General features: G+C 27.6%; 1 protein-coding gene across 1 annotated transcript in view; it reads right to left on the bottom strand.

Moving 5' to 3' along the window:
* Positions 1–6012: 6012 nt before the first annotated feature.
* LOC107441561 (uncharacterized) overlaps positions 6013–17811 on the bottom strand; it is a 72861-nt gene continuing 61062 nt past the window's right edge. Inside the window, exon 2 of the mRNA XM_016054871.4 lies at positions 6013–8006. Within this exon, the coding sequence (XP_015910357.2) occupies positions 7717–8006 (290 nt within the window). The 3' untranslated portion in view covers positions 6013–7716. The remainder of the gene's footprint in view (positions 8007–17811) is intronic.

The following is a 17811-nucleotide window of genomic DNA, read 5'->3' as shown; positions in this document are numbered from 1 at the left end:
TCCGATGACAACTTAATTAAAGCTGCGACTATTTAAAATGTGGGAAAACACTATCACTATTTGCTATATAAAAATTATCAGCTTTAAAACTGGTATTGTTACATAATATCATTTATTAAAAAAAAAAAAATACTTGTCTCCTTCTCTACTTCGAAAAAAAAAATGCGTTTATCGATAGTGTCTGTCAAGAAATGAAAAGATTGAAACGTTCCCGTCGCAACTCCGCCGGTGGTCCCCTCGGGCGCCGACGATCTCTTGACCCCTATGAAGTAGAGGCCTAATGGCCTTCCCCCACCCCGCCCCTACCATCCCGGAAGGAAGGAAGCAGTAGAGGCGGTCCAATCCTGTAGGTATTTAGAAGCCCACCTACTTCTCTTTACCCTCCCCCTCCCTTATCTGCCAAGTCAACCCTTCCCCCTATGTAACACAAGAAGAGGCTAATTATCGGTTTCTGCATTTCAAATGATTAACCAATATCGTCTGCTTCTTTTTTCGACCACCGTCTTTTGATGACTAAATATTCCTTGCTAGTTGCAGACATTTAAAATTTATAAAGATTTTGCTTTCTGCACCATGAATCACGGAGGACCTTGAAACCTATTGTTATCGTTATTTGTAATGACAGATACTGTTTAAAAGGGTAGCTTATTCGTTCTCTTTCAGAAATGATACGAAATTAGAAGTGATTAGAGTTCATGTTTTTTTCTTTCTTGTTTAAAAAATGTTGAGATTAAGTTCTTCCTTTGTCTTCGCTTTTTTAATTTGAGAATGATTTCCCCCTGTCCATGATTATTTATGTATTGCGATAATCATATTAATTTACATCCGTGATGTTTTATTGCTCATCATGTTTCAAAATTAGGTAGCAAAAAATTGTTTCTGTTATTGTTTAAAAAACGATTAACTGTTTATTTAAAAAAATTTTTTTTGCACTATTATTATGGTTTAGACAGCAATCTACTCCGTGAGAAATTTTGGAGCCTATTAAACTATAATATGGTTTAAAATTATTGCCGTAATATAATTCTAGTGTGGTAGCTGAGTTTAGGCTTGCCACTGTTTCCCGAAACACTTGCACCGTTTTCCTTAGTTTCTAGTCCAACCTACAGTCTCTGTAATCTGGACGGGTCGTGGATAGTGACCACCTCATCTTCTGCTGAGCTTTAACGAAACGTAGTCGCTTGGACTTGGACCACTACTGGGAGTCCAGGGTCCTTTTATGATTCACAGACAGTCGCTACAGTTGTTTCTCTTGTTCTCTGTATTTTCCCCCTTATGTTTGTTCTTTAAATGGCTCCTTGTTTTTGTTGCCTTAGTTGTCTTTTAGTCTTGCCATTGGCCATTCATCAGATTAAGATTGCATCAAAATTGTACCGTATTATGGTTCAAGGTACCGATATTCCAGCTGAACGTAGGACCACTAAGTTCTACAGAAAATGTAAAGCATCGCGTATTGTTTAAACTGTAATTTACTGACTGTAGCTAATATTAGTTAGAATCTGATGTATATATATTTAACTAATTATTTTAATTACAAATTTCTGAACTAAATCACTAATCAACCCATTAAATCATTATTTAAATTTAAAATAGTTTATGAACGAATTCAAACTTCATTATATTTTTAACCAACAAAATGATATCATAAATACCTAATGAAATCACTAAATCATCAAATAAATACATTATCTACTAATTAAATTATTAACAGAATCACTAAAATCGTTAATCAAAACTGCTGATGTATCATAAAATCACGAATTGAATCTCTAAATTTCTAACAGTGTTCCAAAATAAATAACAAAATTATTAAACCACTAGCTAATAGAATAACTCACTGCATCACTTACTGAATCATTAATTGGGTATTTTGTTTAACTATTTAATGAATATCGTACAAAATTATTAACTGAATTACTGAATCACTAAAGTACCATCAATTACTGAATCGCAAATTCAATCTCTTAATTAATCAGTAACTGAGCAGATTTCTGTCATTTTCGGTATTCCCGTGATGGAAAATATCATTGGACAAAAAGAAATATAAATTATTCTAAGCACTTAACTTTTCAGTCTTTTACCTTTTATTCAAAACACTTGCCTTTTGTAATTACTTTTTTTCCTCATTCTTTTATTTAGTTTTAATAAAAATTCCCCACACAGAGTGGAACCATAATGAACGCCATTAATATTTTACTTTTTGAATCCTTGTCAAAAACTTACTCAAAAAGTGTACACATCAAGGATCAAAATTTAATATCTAAGCGAAGAAAAAACAAATTCACTATCAAAATCTATCAATTAATTAGTGAGGAAGGGGAACTGAAACATCTAAACCAGTTTAATTGTCAAAAGAATTGGAAGAAAACGGGGAATGGTGTTTATTGGAAATACCTCCAAGTTTTAATAGGCAATCAAACTGTTTTTAATGTTTCCAAACAGCTCTCCTCACAAATGATTCGACAGATTCCAGTAGTATTGCTGTTTATTACTCGATAAAGTATAAATTTGCTTTCCCTGATGATTATTTCTTTTACTTATTGTTTTTTTTATTTTTACAAGGATTCTAAAATTCCTCTTGTTTCCACTTCGTTGTTTTCGGGAATTTTTTGGACTTGAATCAGAACAAAAGTTGTAGTGAAAACAGTAATGTACTGGTGGTGTATAAGGTCTGCCGTTGTATGCTTCTAAAAAGCTGTCGTGTCCAGTTTTTTCTTCTTCTTTTATTCGCAATTTCAATGTTGTTACGTGCAAAGATTTTTTGGGGGGAAGGGGAGGATGTTTTTCAAATTAGAAATCAGGCTATGTATTCTAAACAAGAGGGTAGTCAATCTTTTTTGGAAGAGTGCAACTACCCGAAGAAAGAAAAATTATGCATGCCACTACCAACTTTTCCGGTACAGTAAAAAAATATAAAAACTAGGGAAATTTTTTTTAAATCGATCCTGGTTATAGAAGTTATAATAATAATATAACTTCTTAACTTAATTAACAAAAAAATTTTTTTTTTCATGTTAGTCCGAGAAAGGATCTCTTAAATAGCATAAATAAAATAAAATTAAGAACATATGTTTTAGTTTTAGTCCACATTTTTAAAGGTTCAATTGGGTTATACAAAAAATAAAAATGAATAACTTTAAACATTTCTACTTTTAATAGTTATTGAGCAGTCAATTATTAATTTGGGTTTGCTTTTGAATATGTATTTTAATTTTCGAAGATAGACAAGATCTTGAAGATGCAAACAATGGTGCTTAAAAGTATATTAATTATTCTTGAGCAATACTTTTAGCTTCATTAAGTTTAAAAAATGTTTATTAACGTAAGTTGATTAGAAATGTACAACAGTTTCCAAAATTAATATTATTTGAGACGGTTGGAGTATATGAGTAGGTTTTCATGTGGACATTTGCAAAGTTTCTAAAGATAAAATTATTATTATTTTTTAAAAAGTTTTCATGCGCCACTGTTAAAGCTCACTGTGGCACGTGTGCTACAGGTTTGCAGAACCTTATTTTAAATTACAGAAAAAATCTTAATTCAACAAATGGTCACCTGCCAATTGAATTGAATTTTGAAATTTTTAAGAATTGCAAAGAATCCTAGAGGTAAGATAATGGGATGGAAAAATTGTGATTCTGAAAATTAGTCCTGAAAATTATTTTCAGGCCTAATTTCTTTTTCATGGAAGTATAAATGTTTTAAAGAAGAAAAAAAAACAATTAATCAATCAAAAAATAATATCAAATGAATAAATAACACCAAATAAATAAATAAATGAAAAAATAAATAAGTAATATCAATTTCTCGTAAGAAGAGCGATAAAATTAATTTGATTTAAATAATTTTACTTCTTTCTAATTTTTCGTAAATTTATTTCTATATTGAATATAAAAGGCATTCGTATGCTTTATATGCCTTTAAAATAATGGAGGAATAAATACAGATAAGTGATATTTCTCATAGTTGTTACATAAAAATTTACTATTAATCATTAAAATTATTTTTTCATTTCCGAGTTTAAAGTAGAATATATCACGTTGCGGCATTACATGATACATAAATAAACAGGGGTGAATAAAAATATGTCAGAGTATTTACGCCTGATATCTATAGTATATTTTAAGCTAGGTAACTACACTTAAAAAAAAAAAAAAGAAATCTGTTATATTACAGAAAATGTCTGGTAGCAAAGTTACCAGTATGCTACGAAAATAATACGTTGACAGCTATTTTCTGTACCAAAACACTGCAAAAATATCTGTATGCACCAGATATTTTCTGGAGGTCAGAATACGGTGGAGAAATTTGACATAAAGGTAGCTTTATACCCTCTGTTTTACATAGAGTACAGATTTCTAAAATTGTGATTAGTTTTCTAATTATTCCATGTTTTGCATGATTTTACAGGTATAGAAAACCAATATGTTTAGAAGTATCATAGTAGAATTCTTTTTCTTCCAATGATAGGTTTAAATGTTCTTAAGCGGGACTCGATCCCGGAACCTTCCTAGTTTGAGGCCAACTCTTTGACCACCATGCAATCCAGACGTCATCTGCTTCAATGCATCAAATTATTTTTTGCCACTCTGATACGAAAGTTTTTCATATTCAAAACTGAAAAAATCTGTACCCAACAGATACAATTTGAATCAATGGTTAAAGATTTTATTCGCTAACAGAAACAAAATTTATGAAGTTTTAGTGCGACATATTTACGATGTAAGTGTGACAGATTTCGATATAACCTAGCAATAAATTTCTTCAGTTTCAAAGAACAGAAATATTCTGCAAGAAAGTTGTAGGATTCTTATGTTTTTTAAATAAAATTTACAGTGTAGGGTATAAAAGAAACAATGAAAAATGCGTCATTGTGATGTCACAGTGTTCTAGTTAATGGTTTGAAGAAAAATAAGCTGGAAAATTTTGAAAACTTGTGAAATGAGGAAAGCGTTTTACACCTATAATTTCCTAGCCTTACTAAATTTCAAGTAGATTGGTAGGTAATGCTTCTTGTACTTTCCTAATAGAAGGATTAAAAACTAAATAAAAACATTATTCGATGAAAAAAAATACTTGGAATTGAAGTAGGAAAATGGTTTTTGATGGATTTTTATGCAGGAAATTAAAATTACTCAAAACAATCAGTTAAGTCTCTTGAAACTTCTTCTTCTCATTGGCACGACAGCCCAGGATGGGCCTTGATCTTCTCAACAAGCCTATGCCAAGACATTCTTCCCTTAGCCAAGGTTCTCCAGTTTATTATCTTTAAAACTTGTAGGTTCTTCTCATGGCGGTCTAAAAATCTTAGGTTTGGTCGTCTTCTTTTCTTGTTCCTGTTGGCCTGGCACAGAAAACTTTTTTGATTGTCCTGCTATCCTCCATTCTTATAATGTGGCCTGCCCATTTAATTCTTTGAATTTTGATAAATTTAATGACATCATGTTCCTTATATGCTTTGTAAAGTTCCGTGTTTGATCTTCTAAACCAGGTGAAACTAATAAAATAAAAAATGAAGGAATATGAATTTGTTTGATTCTTTTAGACATTATTTATTTCAGAACTAAATAAATGGGTTTAAAAAAAGGGGGGAAAGCATTTTAATTGTTCAATTTCATAGCGAGTCATTCCGTTAACAGATAAATATGATTATAATTAAATCACTGGTTTCATACTGTTAGACATTGTTTAGTATGAAACTCAACAAACGTTTTTATTTCTATAAAGAGAAATACAATTTTTTAATAGTTTAATGTTGTTTCAAGCTGTCATATCATAACATGATTCGAATATAACAATGATTTCAAACTTTTAGAAAGTATTTAGTACAAAATTCAATGAAAGTGTTTTTTTTTTTAAAAAGAAAAACACAATTTTAAAAGTTCACTTTTATTGCTAGTTATTCAGTGAATAGATAGTTAAAATTCATACATAACACTGTCATTATAGCCTTAAGCACTGTGGAGTATATAATTCAACTAATGTGTTTTATTTTTAAAAAGAAGGACACAGTTTCAAAATAGTTAATTTTATTGCAAGCTATTCCGTGAATAGATAAATATGATTCGATGACAAACACAAATCCAAAGCTTTATTATTGCAAGGTTGGATTGTAATGTTACATATTCCAACTACAGACTAGTTTATATGTTGTTTTCAGAAACTGTACAAATATTTTATTTACAGTTTAGATTAAAGCAGCGAGCACCATTTTGAAACAGTTCGATAAACAAGTAAGTGTAATAGAACAGTTTTGTATATTTCTTACAAATTTTTCCTGACTTTTTACCTTAGGAATGAACGTGTTTATGTACAATAATAAATAGAGAATAGTAATGCAAACACCGAACACATATCGTGACTTTGTTCTATACTTCATTGGTAAATTCCGAATGTACATTTAACAAAATATTAACGCAATAAATAATACAAATAAACACTAACATTCATTTACATAAACACAATGAATGAGATCCCATAATAATAATACGTATCACAGTTGAATTAAGTAACCTTAAGTTAGAATTTTCATTTCAGTTTACAAGAACGTCAAAGTATTCCATATTTTAAAGTAGAGGAATACATAATTTTCAAAATAAGATGTAGTTGACATTTTTAAACTTTAAAGCATGCAAAATCATAATTTAAAAAAGGATTCAGTGCATAAATGAAAAAACAAAATATATTTTAATTTTTTTTTCTTTTTTGAAATTGTTATATTATGTTTGCAATTTGTGTTCCGTAGATCGTGGAGAGCTTCTTTTTCCTTCTTCTTAACTTATGCAATTCTTTTTCTCAAGCTTATGGAATAAAATATTTTTATACGCTTATGTTTCCTTCAAATAAGCTTAAGTTAGAATATTTATTTGAGTATACAATAAATTTAAAATGAATCTAAAGTTCTTCTTCTTCAAAAGTAAAGAAATACAGAAAAATATAAAATATTAAACATAATAAAATGCGGAAAATAAGAAATTTTTTTAACAAAAAAAAAAAAACTTTATTAAAATGTTTTAGCTTTATACAACTATAATATGATTAAGGAAATACTATTTTATGCATTAAATATTGTATGTAAAATATAAATACCCCAAAATATCAGTGTTTCTGACTTCACAAGCATCGGTATATCTTACGTATAATTTACTTCTTATCTGATAGTTTAATTTTTTAATTTCTTTGCATTCATGCATTGTATATGTGTAATACCCATTTATTTAGGTTTTAATTTAAATGCACGATTTGATTTAGTTGCAAGACTTAATTCTCAGATTTTTAAAATTAAAAAAAACTGAAAAGTTTTTGTAATTTTAAATTAAGACGCTTGTAAGATTTAATTTCCACATTTAAAACTTAAAAATGCATGAATTAAAAAAATTTAATGAAATACAACATAGACAAATGTTTTTAATGATGTAAGAATATAGGATTATCACACAAGTTCATTTCGTGTAATATGAGAATTTAGTTATTCTGTTATATTTAGATTGATGATGTTTTCAATATCTATTTCACACAGAAGAATGATTATAAAGTCTATGCGTCATTAATCTCAGCGATAGAGGGTTCTTGCGAACACTGGCTCGTTTTTGTTTCGCTCTACGTTTCTGAATGTACCATGAGAATTTAAATATACTGTTATTTAGATTTCATGCTTTTAAATTAAAACGTTCAACGAGTTCGTAATACACAATATTTTTATGACATTATCAATATCTATTTTACAGTAGAATGATTATAAAGTCCATGCGCCATTAATTTCAGCGCTAAAGGGTTTTTGCGTCCACTGGCACGTTTTTGTTTCGCTCTGTGATTCTGGAACCAGATTTTGACTTGACTTTCTGTCAATTTTAAGTCCTGAGCTAAAGAAGCTCGTCTTTTTTCACTCAAGTATGGATTCTCAAGGAATTCTTGTTTCAGCCTTAGAAGTTGACTGCCTGAAAATGCTGTTCGACATCGTTTCTCGTCATTGCGTTCTTTTTTCTTTAGCCTGCGACAGCGAGGACCTAAAAATTAAAATAATAATTATTATCACAGAAACAGCATGTTTTACAATAAATATTATTAACATATATTCGTAGAATCCTTGTAAAAATTACATTAGAGGTAGCAACATAAAATTTTAATGAAGAAAAAAACAAAAAAATATCGAAATCTGTAGCTCACAACTGAAGTAGGCAGGAATGAAAACAAGGAAATCTTTCTGACCGTTGGAGGTAACAGAGAGCAATTGATACGTAGATTATTATAAACATCTCAAAGTTCTATCAGGCAATCAAACAGATTTTGATGCTTTCAGTCTCGTCTTCTTCAGTAGTGATTCGTAGATTTCAACAGCGGTTTTGGTATTGAGTATATCGATTAACGGTTTTGAACTGGCAGCCCGCGAACTGCTTGTGGCCCGAGGTGTGTTTTTTACAGTCTGCGAAAGAAAATATTTTCCTTTCAATTTTGTGTAAGGAATACACAAAGTTACAAAAAATTTTTCTTTATCGAACAAATTCGATTTCTCTCAGCTTCCATGAAAATGTAATGCATTCATTTGCATACTATTTCATCCCTAATCAAATGTGGAAAGTTTATTATTTTTTTTAACCCATTTTAGGTCCAGTATAGAAACTTTATAAAATATGGCATAATTTTCATTGAAACATGCCTAAATTACATTCATTAAGACGCAAAAAGTTTCATGCCTGAAAAATAATACTTCATTTAAGGAACAAAATGGTGCGTATATGCACCACTAACCAAATCAATGGACGTTTAATTAAATGCTAGTTTTTTGTGACATTTGTTTTATTTTACTCCATTTACCGAATTTTCAATTTTAATCCATCATAAAAACACATGATTAATCTCAAGGAAAATATTTATGCGTTTTCTCAAACTCGAATTTGTTAAAAAAAACCCATTTAAATTAAAGTGAAAAACTAGCTAACTAGAACTTTGAAAGTTTCTCATCAGAAAGTGTTTACTAATATTTATTACTGATTACTAATATTTTAAAGATGTCTTCAGAACCCTTAAAAATAGCAGAAAAATAAAATTAATGAAAAATTTCCGTCACAGTGCTACTAAAAACCATTTCTTGAAATGGTGCGTCTTAGGCCTCAAATAGGTTAATTTACGGGTTTTTATGGTAAGCTTTTAAAATTTGCTAGACTATCTCGGAAATTTGCATTAATTTTCGCGGGAACGCATTTAACGAGCTTGTGCTAAAGTGTTCTGCATTGAAATTTATAAAAAACCAACATGAAGCCTCCAAGAAGATTCTTCTCTAGTCAAACAACAAAACAACAACAAGACTTAACGTAGATATCCTGAACATTTGGTGAACAAAACTCACTGAACATTTTGTAGGAAAATTTTGCATAGAGGAAAATAATTGTACTGTGTGGTAATGACATTTCCGGTCAAAAAACAAACAAACATAATTCTGATCAATTAAATCAAAGCATACGGTATTTGAAAAAACTCATTGGGAAATTTCTCCGATCATATGGTAAAGGCTTACCGGAAATTATAGTTTTTAAAATTATAGTTCCTATTACCATACATTTCGTAAAAAACACAAACATGAAGTATAAATTTAACCGAATAAACAGTTTTTATAACATGCTCCAAGTTATGATGATAAAATTACCTAATTTAATTCACATTTATCAAATGTTATCACACATTATTAAACTTTATTTTATTGTTAATGTTACCAAAATCATTATCAAAGCGCATTGTTAAAAATTACTGAGCTTTTTTGTGTTCCCATTGAGCCAGAAACGCAGTAAATTTGACCATATTTTGGTAGTTTTGTTTATGCTTTTTTCTTTTCATTTAGTATTTTTTTTTAAAGGTTTTATGCACATTTTACATCAGAACACTTTGAATCAAAAATAGTCAACTTTCATTATCACTACGTTTGTACAACTTGATGAAAGTTGACCAATTTTATCCTCGAAAAAAACCTCTAAAAAAAGTATCATGGGTTTTAACTTAGTTACGTTGCGAACCAACGATAGACGAGAGTTTTTGATTGTGGACCTCGGACACTTCTAAATTGGAAACCTTCGATAAAAATATTCAGTCAGGATTTACTCAACAGCATACATCTTTCGTAGAAGCAAAATTGTTACAACTTTGGTTGAAATGTTTTGGCTTTAAATATAATTTATGAATAAATTTACTTAGCGAAAGTTCTTTACACGTATTAATAAATATATACAATTTTCTTATTTATAGAACTTTTTTTTCTTCTTTCTGACGTTTATAAAACGGTATTTTTGCTGCAAAAAATAAGATAAAGAAAAAAATGATCATGCATAATGTGTAAAACTCTATATTTACTATAAGAATTAAAATATGAAAATTAAGAACAGGATTCGGTATGCAAACTATTAACTGGTAAAGTGTAATGTAGATGTAATGTTGAAAGTTTTAGTACTTCATCAATCTGTTATAAAAGAAATTCGATACATGAATGAAGTAAATTCATTTTAGGTGTAAGACGTAAAAGTGTTTACTGATATTTTTTAACACAAAATGGTTGGGTGGGGTAAAAAGTATACACCGAGAAAAAGAGTGTGGTCAAAACTGCTTGAATATGGTAAAATTTACCATTCTTGCTAGGAATACCCAAAAGCTCTGCTATTTTTACCAAAACGCTTAGATAATGATTTTTGATAAAATATGCAAAAAATATATTATTTTATAATGAGCACTGAAATTTGGTAAATGTGGTACAATTTGGTAATTTATCATAGCATGAAAACCATTTATTTGGTTAAATTTATTTTTCAGTTTTCACAAAATGTGTGGTAATATGAACTATAACTTTGGAAACCAGAATTTTCGGTAAACTATTATTATATGTATGAACGAAAAAATTACCAAAAGACTAGTATAATTTTCGAATTTTATTATCAAAATTATTATTATTCTTTTATAAATAATAATAATAATAATAATAAAAAAGCAGAAATGTCATTGCTATACTGTGCGGTAATTTTACCAGAATTTTTTTCTTCGTGTACATTTCTATAGATGTAAGAGTTGTTTTTTTAAAATAAACTAGGGACTATTCCAGTGGTATCAACGTAAATAACATACAATTTAAACTTAGACACATTCAAATTTGCAGATGAAGTTCTTCAGAAAGAAAATATACCAAAACAAAAAGTAGACAGCAACACCATAAACAAACATCATTAATCTCGATAAAACTTAAAAATATTATTTCTTTAATCGTGTTTCATGCCATTTCAAAAAATATTTCAATGAATTAAATAGTTCATAAACACATATATTAAATCAACGTTGCCCAATTTTTAGAAATAAGTCATTTCGAATACACCATTGTTTTACACAATATTTCTTGTAATTTTCTAAAAAATTGTTCAAAAATGTCTTGAAACTGATTTTTGTTAAGGGAAAGAGAAAATATATGAATATAAACGTTGTTTCAAACATATCGAGCATTTTTCTTTGTTCAAATATTTGAATTATATTTAATGTATTGTCTACTAATATACAATAAATGAAAATTTGTTTTGAAAAGTAATGAAATGGAACGAGAAAAAAATAGTACAATTTGTTTATTTAAAAAATGTTATTAAATAGTCAAGTTTTACAACAAAATATTTGATGAAATGCATAAACATTAATTTTTAAAAACCTCTTTCTGCTCTATTTCTAAACCCTAATTCTATTAATTTTTTTTTACTAAATTTGCTCAATTCGCAAATAATTTTATTCCGTAAAACTATATTAGGTGCAAACGTAATCATTGAAAAAATATATCGTTAAATGAACAATTATTTTAACAAGATATTTCATAAAACACATGATATTGGCTGTTTCTAAAATTGCATTTGTGTTACAATTCAAATCTTTAAAAAAATTACAACTTATTTTCAATATAGAACTGATTTTGCTCTTTTAACAAATAAATTTGTCTCTACTGAATGCTGGAAAAATACTTCGGATTGTTAAAATAAAATACTTTTTGATCAGGATTATGCACATTCACTACTGTCTAATTTGATAATATACAACTGTTTTATTAATAAAAATAAGAGATTTGTTTAAAGTTTCATAACAATAAATAATAATATGTGACATAAAAATTGTATTTTGACTAAGTAAGTTAACAGACTTATGCAGATTGAGGTTAAATTGCTATTTATATTTATTTTAAATAAATTAGGAAATTTATTTAGAATGATTGTAGTGAAATTATAAATTATGATTAAATTACGTGATTTGCGTGCTATATGTTCTTAAACTTTTTTACTCAATTATGAATAAAAATAAGAACATTTTTCAACTTTCAAACTGAACATTCAAATTAAAACATTCAAACCAAAAGTTTATAAAATAACCTACATTTGTTTCCTACCTTATCATGATACAATTTCACGTTATCAATAATTATTTACATTTTACTTAAATATATTAGAAAACTTTACTCTTAAGTAATGTAGAAGTGATTATAGTATCTTATATAAATTTAGATATAGAAAAACAGAAATTTTCTCGTCTCACACATTGTTAAAATTTTTCACCCAAAAATATGATTTATGAGCAAACTTTTTTTTTTTTTTTTTTTTAAATAAAAGCTAAATTTGTGAAAATTTCTGACACAAAAATTAGTGAAAACTTATAGAATTAGTGAGAATACAAATAACACTTATAGAATTAATATGTAAATAATAATCATTAAATATTTTAAGTGAAAAGTAGAACAAAAAGAATTTTTCTGGAGGAACTTTCTGGGGAAAGTTATAAATTAGTGGAGTACTTTGGAAATTAATTATTTAAAACTCATGGAATTTGAAACTCATAATTATTTGAAACTCATGGAATTGCACACATTTATCATGACTCATTAGACTATAATATAATTTTTTCAGAAACTATTTTTATACATCTTCTTATATCTATGTTCATTTTTTTTGTTTTCCGGCTTTTTAGTATGTAATTTTTGTTAATTTTTTTTAAAAATATTTTTTAAATATTCTATTTTTCTTCTTCACTTTTCATTAATCTTTATTATTTTACGTGTTCAATCTATATTTTTAACTTATTTTATACTTTCTATATACTTGCAGCTTAATCGTAGTAAAAAAACTTATATAAAAATATATTTTATAAAAAAAATTAATACAACTTTATTACCTCAAAGGAAGAAATATTGATAATTTTTAAAAATTTTTTGTAATAGATAATAATAATATTTGTAAATATCAGCAGCTCCCTATAATCAATTAAAGCAGGTTAATTAATTTGCATACGAATACATTTTTATATTCTACTTATAAAAGAACGAAAATATAAAAAAAAAAAGAGAGAGAAAATCGAAAGCTCCTTTTACATTATATTATTAAAACATCAATACATGAATTAAAAATTAAATTAACGGTGTTAATTTGTCAACGAGTCTTTTAATTAGCATTTTATTCATTCCTTAAATTAAAATTGCTTTTTATGAATATAATGTATTATTATTACATTAATTATCAAATTTTAATATTTATTCAGATTTAAAATTCCTTTTCAGTGAAGCAAAATTTAAACTCTAATTCAATTCTAATCCAAAGTTTCATTTAACATTGGTGGTATTTAAGTTCCAGTTAATTTTAAGACATCTGCCCGTTATAATATCTTCGTATTAAATAACTAACTCCTTAGAATGCTTAAGTACCACGTGTTTTGATGTGTTAAATGATCAATACAAAATCACTTGAATAAATACAAATAAACCTGGCTTAAAATTATGCTATGACTTATGATTAATTCTGACATCCAATAATCATTATGAAAAAGAAATCAATAATTTATGTATTTAGAATTCTTTATTTACTTGTTTAATCTCAATTTTAACTAATTTATTGCCTCTTATGAAGAAATGAACAAGTGAATTTTGTTAAATTTGATTCAGGTAATATTTAATATCCAATATAGTCTGCTTTCTTAAAACTTGAAAGTGTCTAACAATATCCTAAGTAGAAAATACTCTCTAGATTCGGCCGTCTAAAACTTTTTGAAGGTAAATTAAGGGTAAGAATGCTGCATAGTAGCTCTTTTTAATAATTATTTAAATGTCATACTATCATTTAGTGACGAGCCAAAAAGTGACGAGTTTGTGAGGTTGACTAAGCTGGTTGTAAAAGGAGGCTAGTATATTTTATTATTGTGATATAAATCATCTAGTTTATAACTTTTACAGACACCCTCTCAAGATCTTTTAATTTTGAGAGGGAGAACATCTTCTGTAATAAACTAAAAGGCAAACTTTGGTTTCAGATCAAAAATAACTTCTTTTACAGGATAAAAACAAAACTAGACAATTATTGTTTATAGTGATAAAAAAATACATCAAAAATATACAAAACCTCATTATACAGTTACATCTTAGACTCTAAAAGCAGCAGTTTGCTGCTATTTTGTAGAACAGATTAGTATTTTTCACAATACCTCATTTTTAAAAATATTATTTTCATATCTATTTAAACTAATGTGCTACTATGTGTTATATTCATTTGAAAGTCTGTGTCCAATGATAAGAGATGGGATAGTTGCAAGTGACGTGGTGTTGGTATCTTGAATCTCGATTCTTATTAGTTGTTAAAACGTGGTATTTGTTTACGTTAGAAAATGCTCTTCCCATTCTATTTCGAGTAAGACAAGCCCGTCAAGTATGAATTATCTTAAGTGATACATTCTATATTCTTTGACAAAGATTTAAATTCTTTCACTATATATACTATATTTCTTACTTAACACAAAGACAGGCACGAAGCCATATAGAACATAAACAAACAAATTATGCATCAAAGTTGCGATTTACACAGGACAAAAATATATCACGATTGCCATAAAATACATAAACAAATAAGAAATTTAAGTTGAGTAAAAGACTTAGGCAAGAAAGAATTATATTTTAACAAACTACATATTTTAACGAATTATATTTTAACAAATTAAATGTGCTATACGGCGTTGTATTTAATTAATTTCGCTTTTATTAACATTCCTACTTATGTGGATGAATTTATCTCTACTTCACGCCAATTATAAGCGATCAGCTGTAGCTGACGACATTGGTCACATGTGTGGAGATCTGTGGTTTGCTTCTTGAATCCGCTTCTTGAAGTGCAAGTTCTCAATTAAAACAATTTAACAGTTTTCAAATTATTTCAAGCATAAAAAGTATTATTTTACGCAACTAAAGAAATAAACATTTATTTCTTACAAAAGAAGCACGAAAACATAAAACAGAGGCTAGCTTAAGAAATTTATTCATTTTTTTAGACTGATCATAATTAAGTATTTCAAATTTTTGGCGATTTCTGGTTTTCCAACTTATTTATTTAGCGATGTTTTTTGACATGTTCTCATTAAGTTATAATAACTTTACTATGTTTGACCATATTTGATCGTTAAAAAAACATTAGTTTAAATCTTAGTAAATTAACATTTATGTAATGTGCTTTTATATGAATGAAATTATTACTTCTTTTTTGTTCAATTAGGAATTTAAATACTGCCTGGATAATTTCATATAGAAGAATGCAAATAATGCATACTTCAGAGGATTTAAAAAATACTTCGATAAACTCAGTAAATATTTATTCAGCGATGTTTTTTGACATGTTCTCATTAAGTTATAATGACTTTACCATGTTTGACCATATTTGATCGATAAAAAAACATTAGTTTAAATCTTAGTGAATTGACATTTATGTAATGTGCTTTTATATGAATGAAATTATTACTTCTTTTTTGTTCAATTAGGAATTTAAATACTGCCAGGATAATTTCATATAGAAGAATGCAANATTATGTATTTTAACGAATTATATTTTAACAAATTATGTATTTTAACGAATTATATTTTAACAAATTATGTATTTTAACGAATTATATTTTAACAAATTATATATTTTAACGAATTATATTTTAACAAATTAAATGTGCGATACGACGTTGTATTTAAATTAACTTCGCTTTTATTAACATTCCTACTTATGTGGAGGAATTTAGCTCAACTCTACGCCAATTATAAGCGATCAGCTGGAGCTGACGTCATGGGTCACATGTGTGGAGATCTGTGATTTTTTTCTTCTTGAAATTCAATTACTAATTACTTCAAGCATTTTCTAATTACTTCAAGCATAAAAATTATTGTTTTTCACAACTATAGAAATAAACATTTATTTCTTACAAAAGAAGCATGAAAACATAAAACAGCGACTAGCTTAAGAAATTTATTCATTTTTTTAGACTGATCATAATTAAGTATTTTAAATTTTTGGCGATTTCTGGTTTTCCAACCTATTTATTCAGCGATGTTTTTTGACATGTTCTCATTAAGTTATAATAACTTTACCATGTTTGACCATATTTGATCGTTAAAAAAACATTAGTTTAAATCTTAGTAAATTGACATTTATGTAATGTGCTTTTATATGAATGAAATTATTACTTCTTTTTTGTTCAATTAGGAACTTAAATGCTGACTGGATAATTACATATTTCATATGGAAGAATGCAGATAATGCGTACTTCAATGGATTTAAAAAATACTTCTATAAACTCCAACTTGTATCATTAGGAAGCACAACAGAATAAGCATGTCCCTAGAAACCTAAATAATTCAGAAACGGTTTTAATACAGTAAAGAAAGAAGGGGGGAGGGGAGCGTCTTAAAGAATTAAACACGGCTTATTAATTACACTTCAACGTATTATCCGCAAGGCTAGATATAATGAATAACCTTTACAACCATGATTCACTGGTTTAGAAGTAAAAAAGAAGAAAAGATTTACCATCCTGAACAAGCATTGGATGAAGAACAGGTCTCAAAACGCGATCCTTGTTTTATGATATTCGTTGAAATCCTGAAATACGAGGGTATTTGATTCTGGCATTTCACGCCCTTACAGACAGGTGGATGCATTTCAAACTGATTTCTTTTTCTTTTTTATTTACCTTTATTTTTTATAGTATCTAAGAAACGGCGGTAGGTGGTCTTGGGGAAACGAAGCATCTTCGATTCGCGTAATTACCTGCAATTGTTTTTTTTCTTTCTTCTTCTTTTCTTTTCATTTCCCACCGATACTTAGAATTGTTTAATCCTAATTTTTAAGATAATTTTATTAAAGTAATAGCTGCAATGCTTAACAGGACTTGAAACATTAAAAATGTTTATCCACATGCAAGGTGAAAAAAAAAAATTCTGGTTAAATTACCGTACTATATGGTAATGACATTGCTTGTAAAATAAAATAAAAATAAATAAAAAATACAAATATGGCTAATAAAACCAAATTATACGGTATTCAAGCCATTTATTTGGTCAGTTGCTTTGTTTATGTGGTTTTCAAAATTGTAGTTCGTATTACCAAATATTTAGAAAAGAAAACAACATAAAACTAAAAATTAAGTTAAACCGAATAACTGGTTTTTATGCTACATGCTCCAAAGTATCGGAATAAAATTACGTCATCTATTATAATTTATCACAGATTATGAGATCATGTTTTATTTTTTATTTTACTAAAATCATTGCTAAGGCTTTTCGGTGAAAATTATCAAGCTTTTTGGTGTTCTCATAAAGCTAGAAACATGGCAAAGTTTATCTGGTAATTTTGAGTTATCTTGAGTTTTGAATATTCTGGTAGTTTTGACTCTTTTCCTCATGGTAAAATATTCAAAATATCTTTAAAAACAATAAATTATTATCATTACTATTATTATTATTTGATAATAATAATAATACTAATATGGATATTAATAATAACATTTAATTACAGT

The sequence above is a fragment of the Parasteatoda tepidariorum genome, chromosome 1 (genome assembly GCF_043381705.1).
Source record: "Parasteatoda tepidariorum isolate YZ-2023 chromosome 1, CAS_Ptep_4.0, whole genome shotgun sequence".
In the NCBI taxonomy this organism is placed as follows: Eukaryota; Metazoa; Arthropoda; class Arachnida; order Araneae; family Theridiidae; genus Parasteatoda; species Parasteatoda tepidariorum.
The sequence above is the reverse complement of the archived record's forward strand: the minus strand, read 5'-3'. Positions and strand labels throughout refer to the sequence as shown.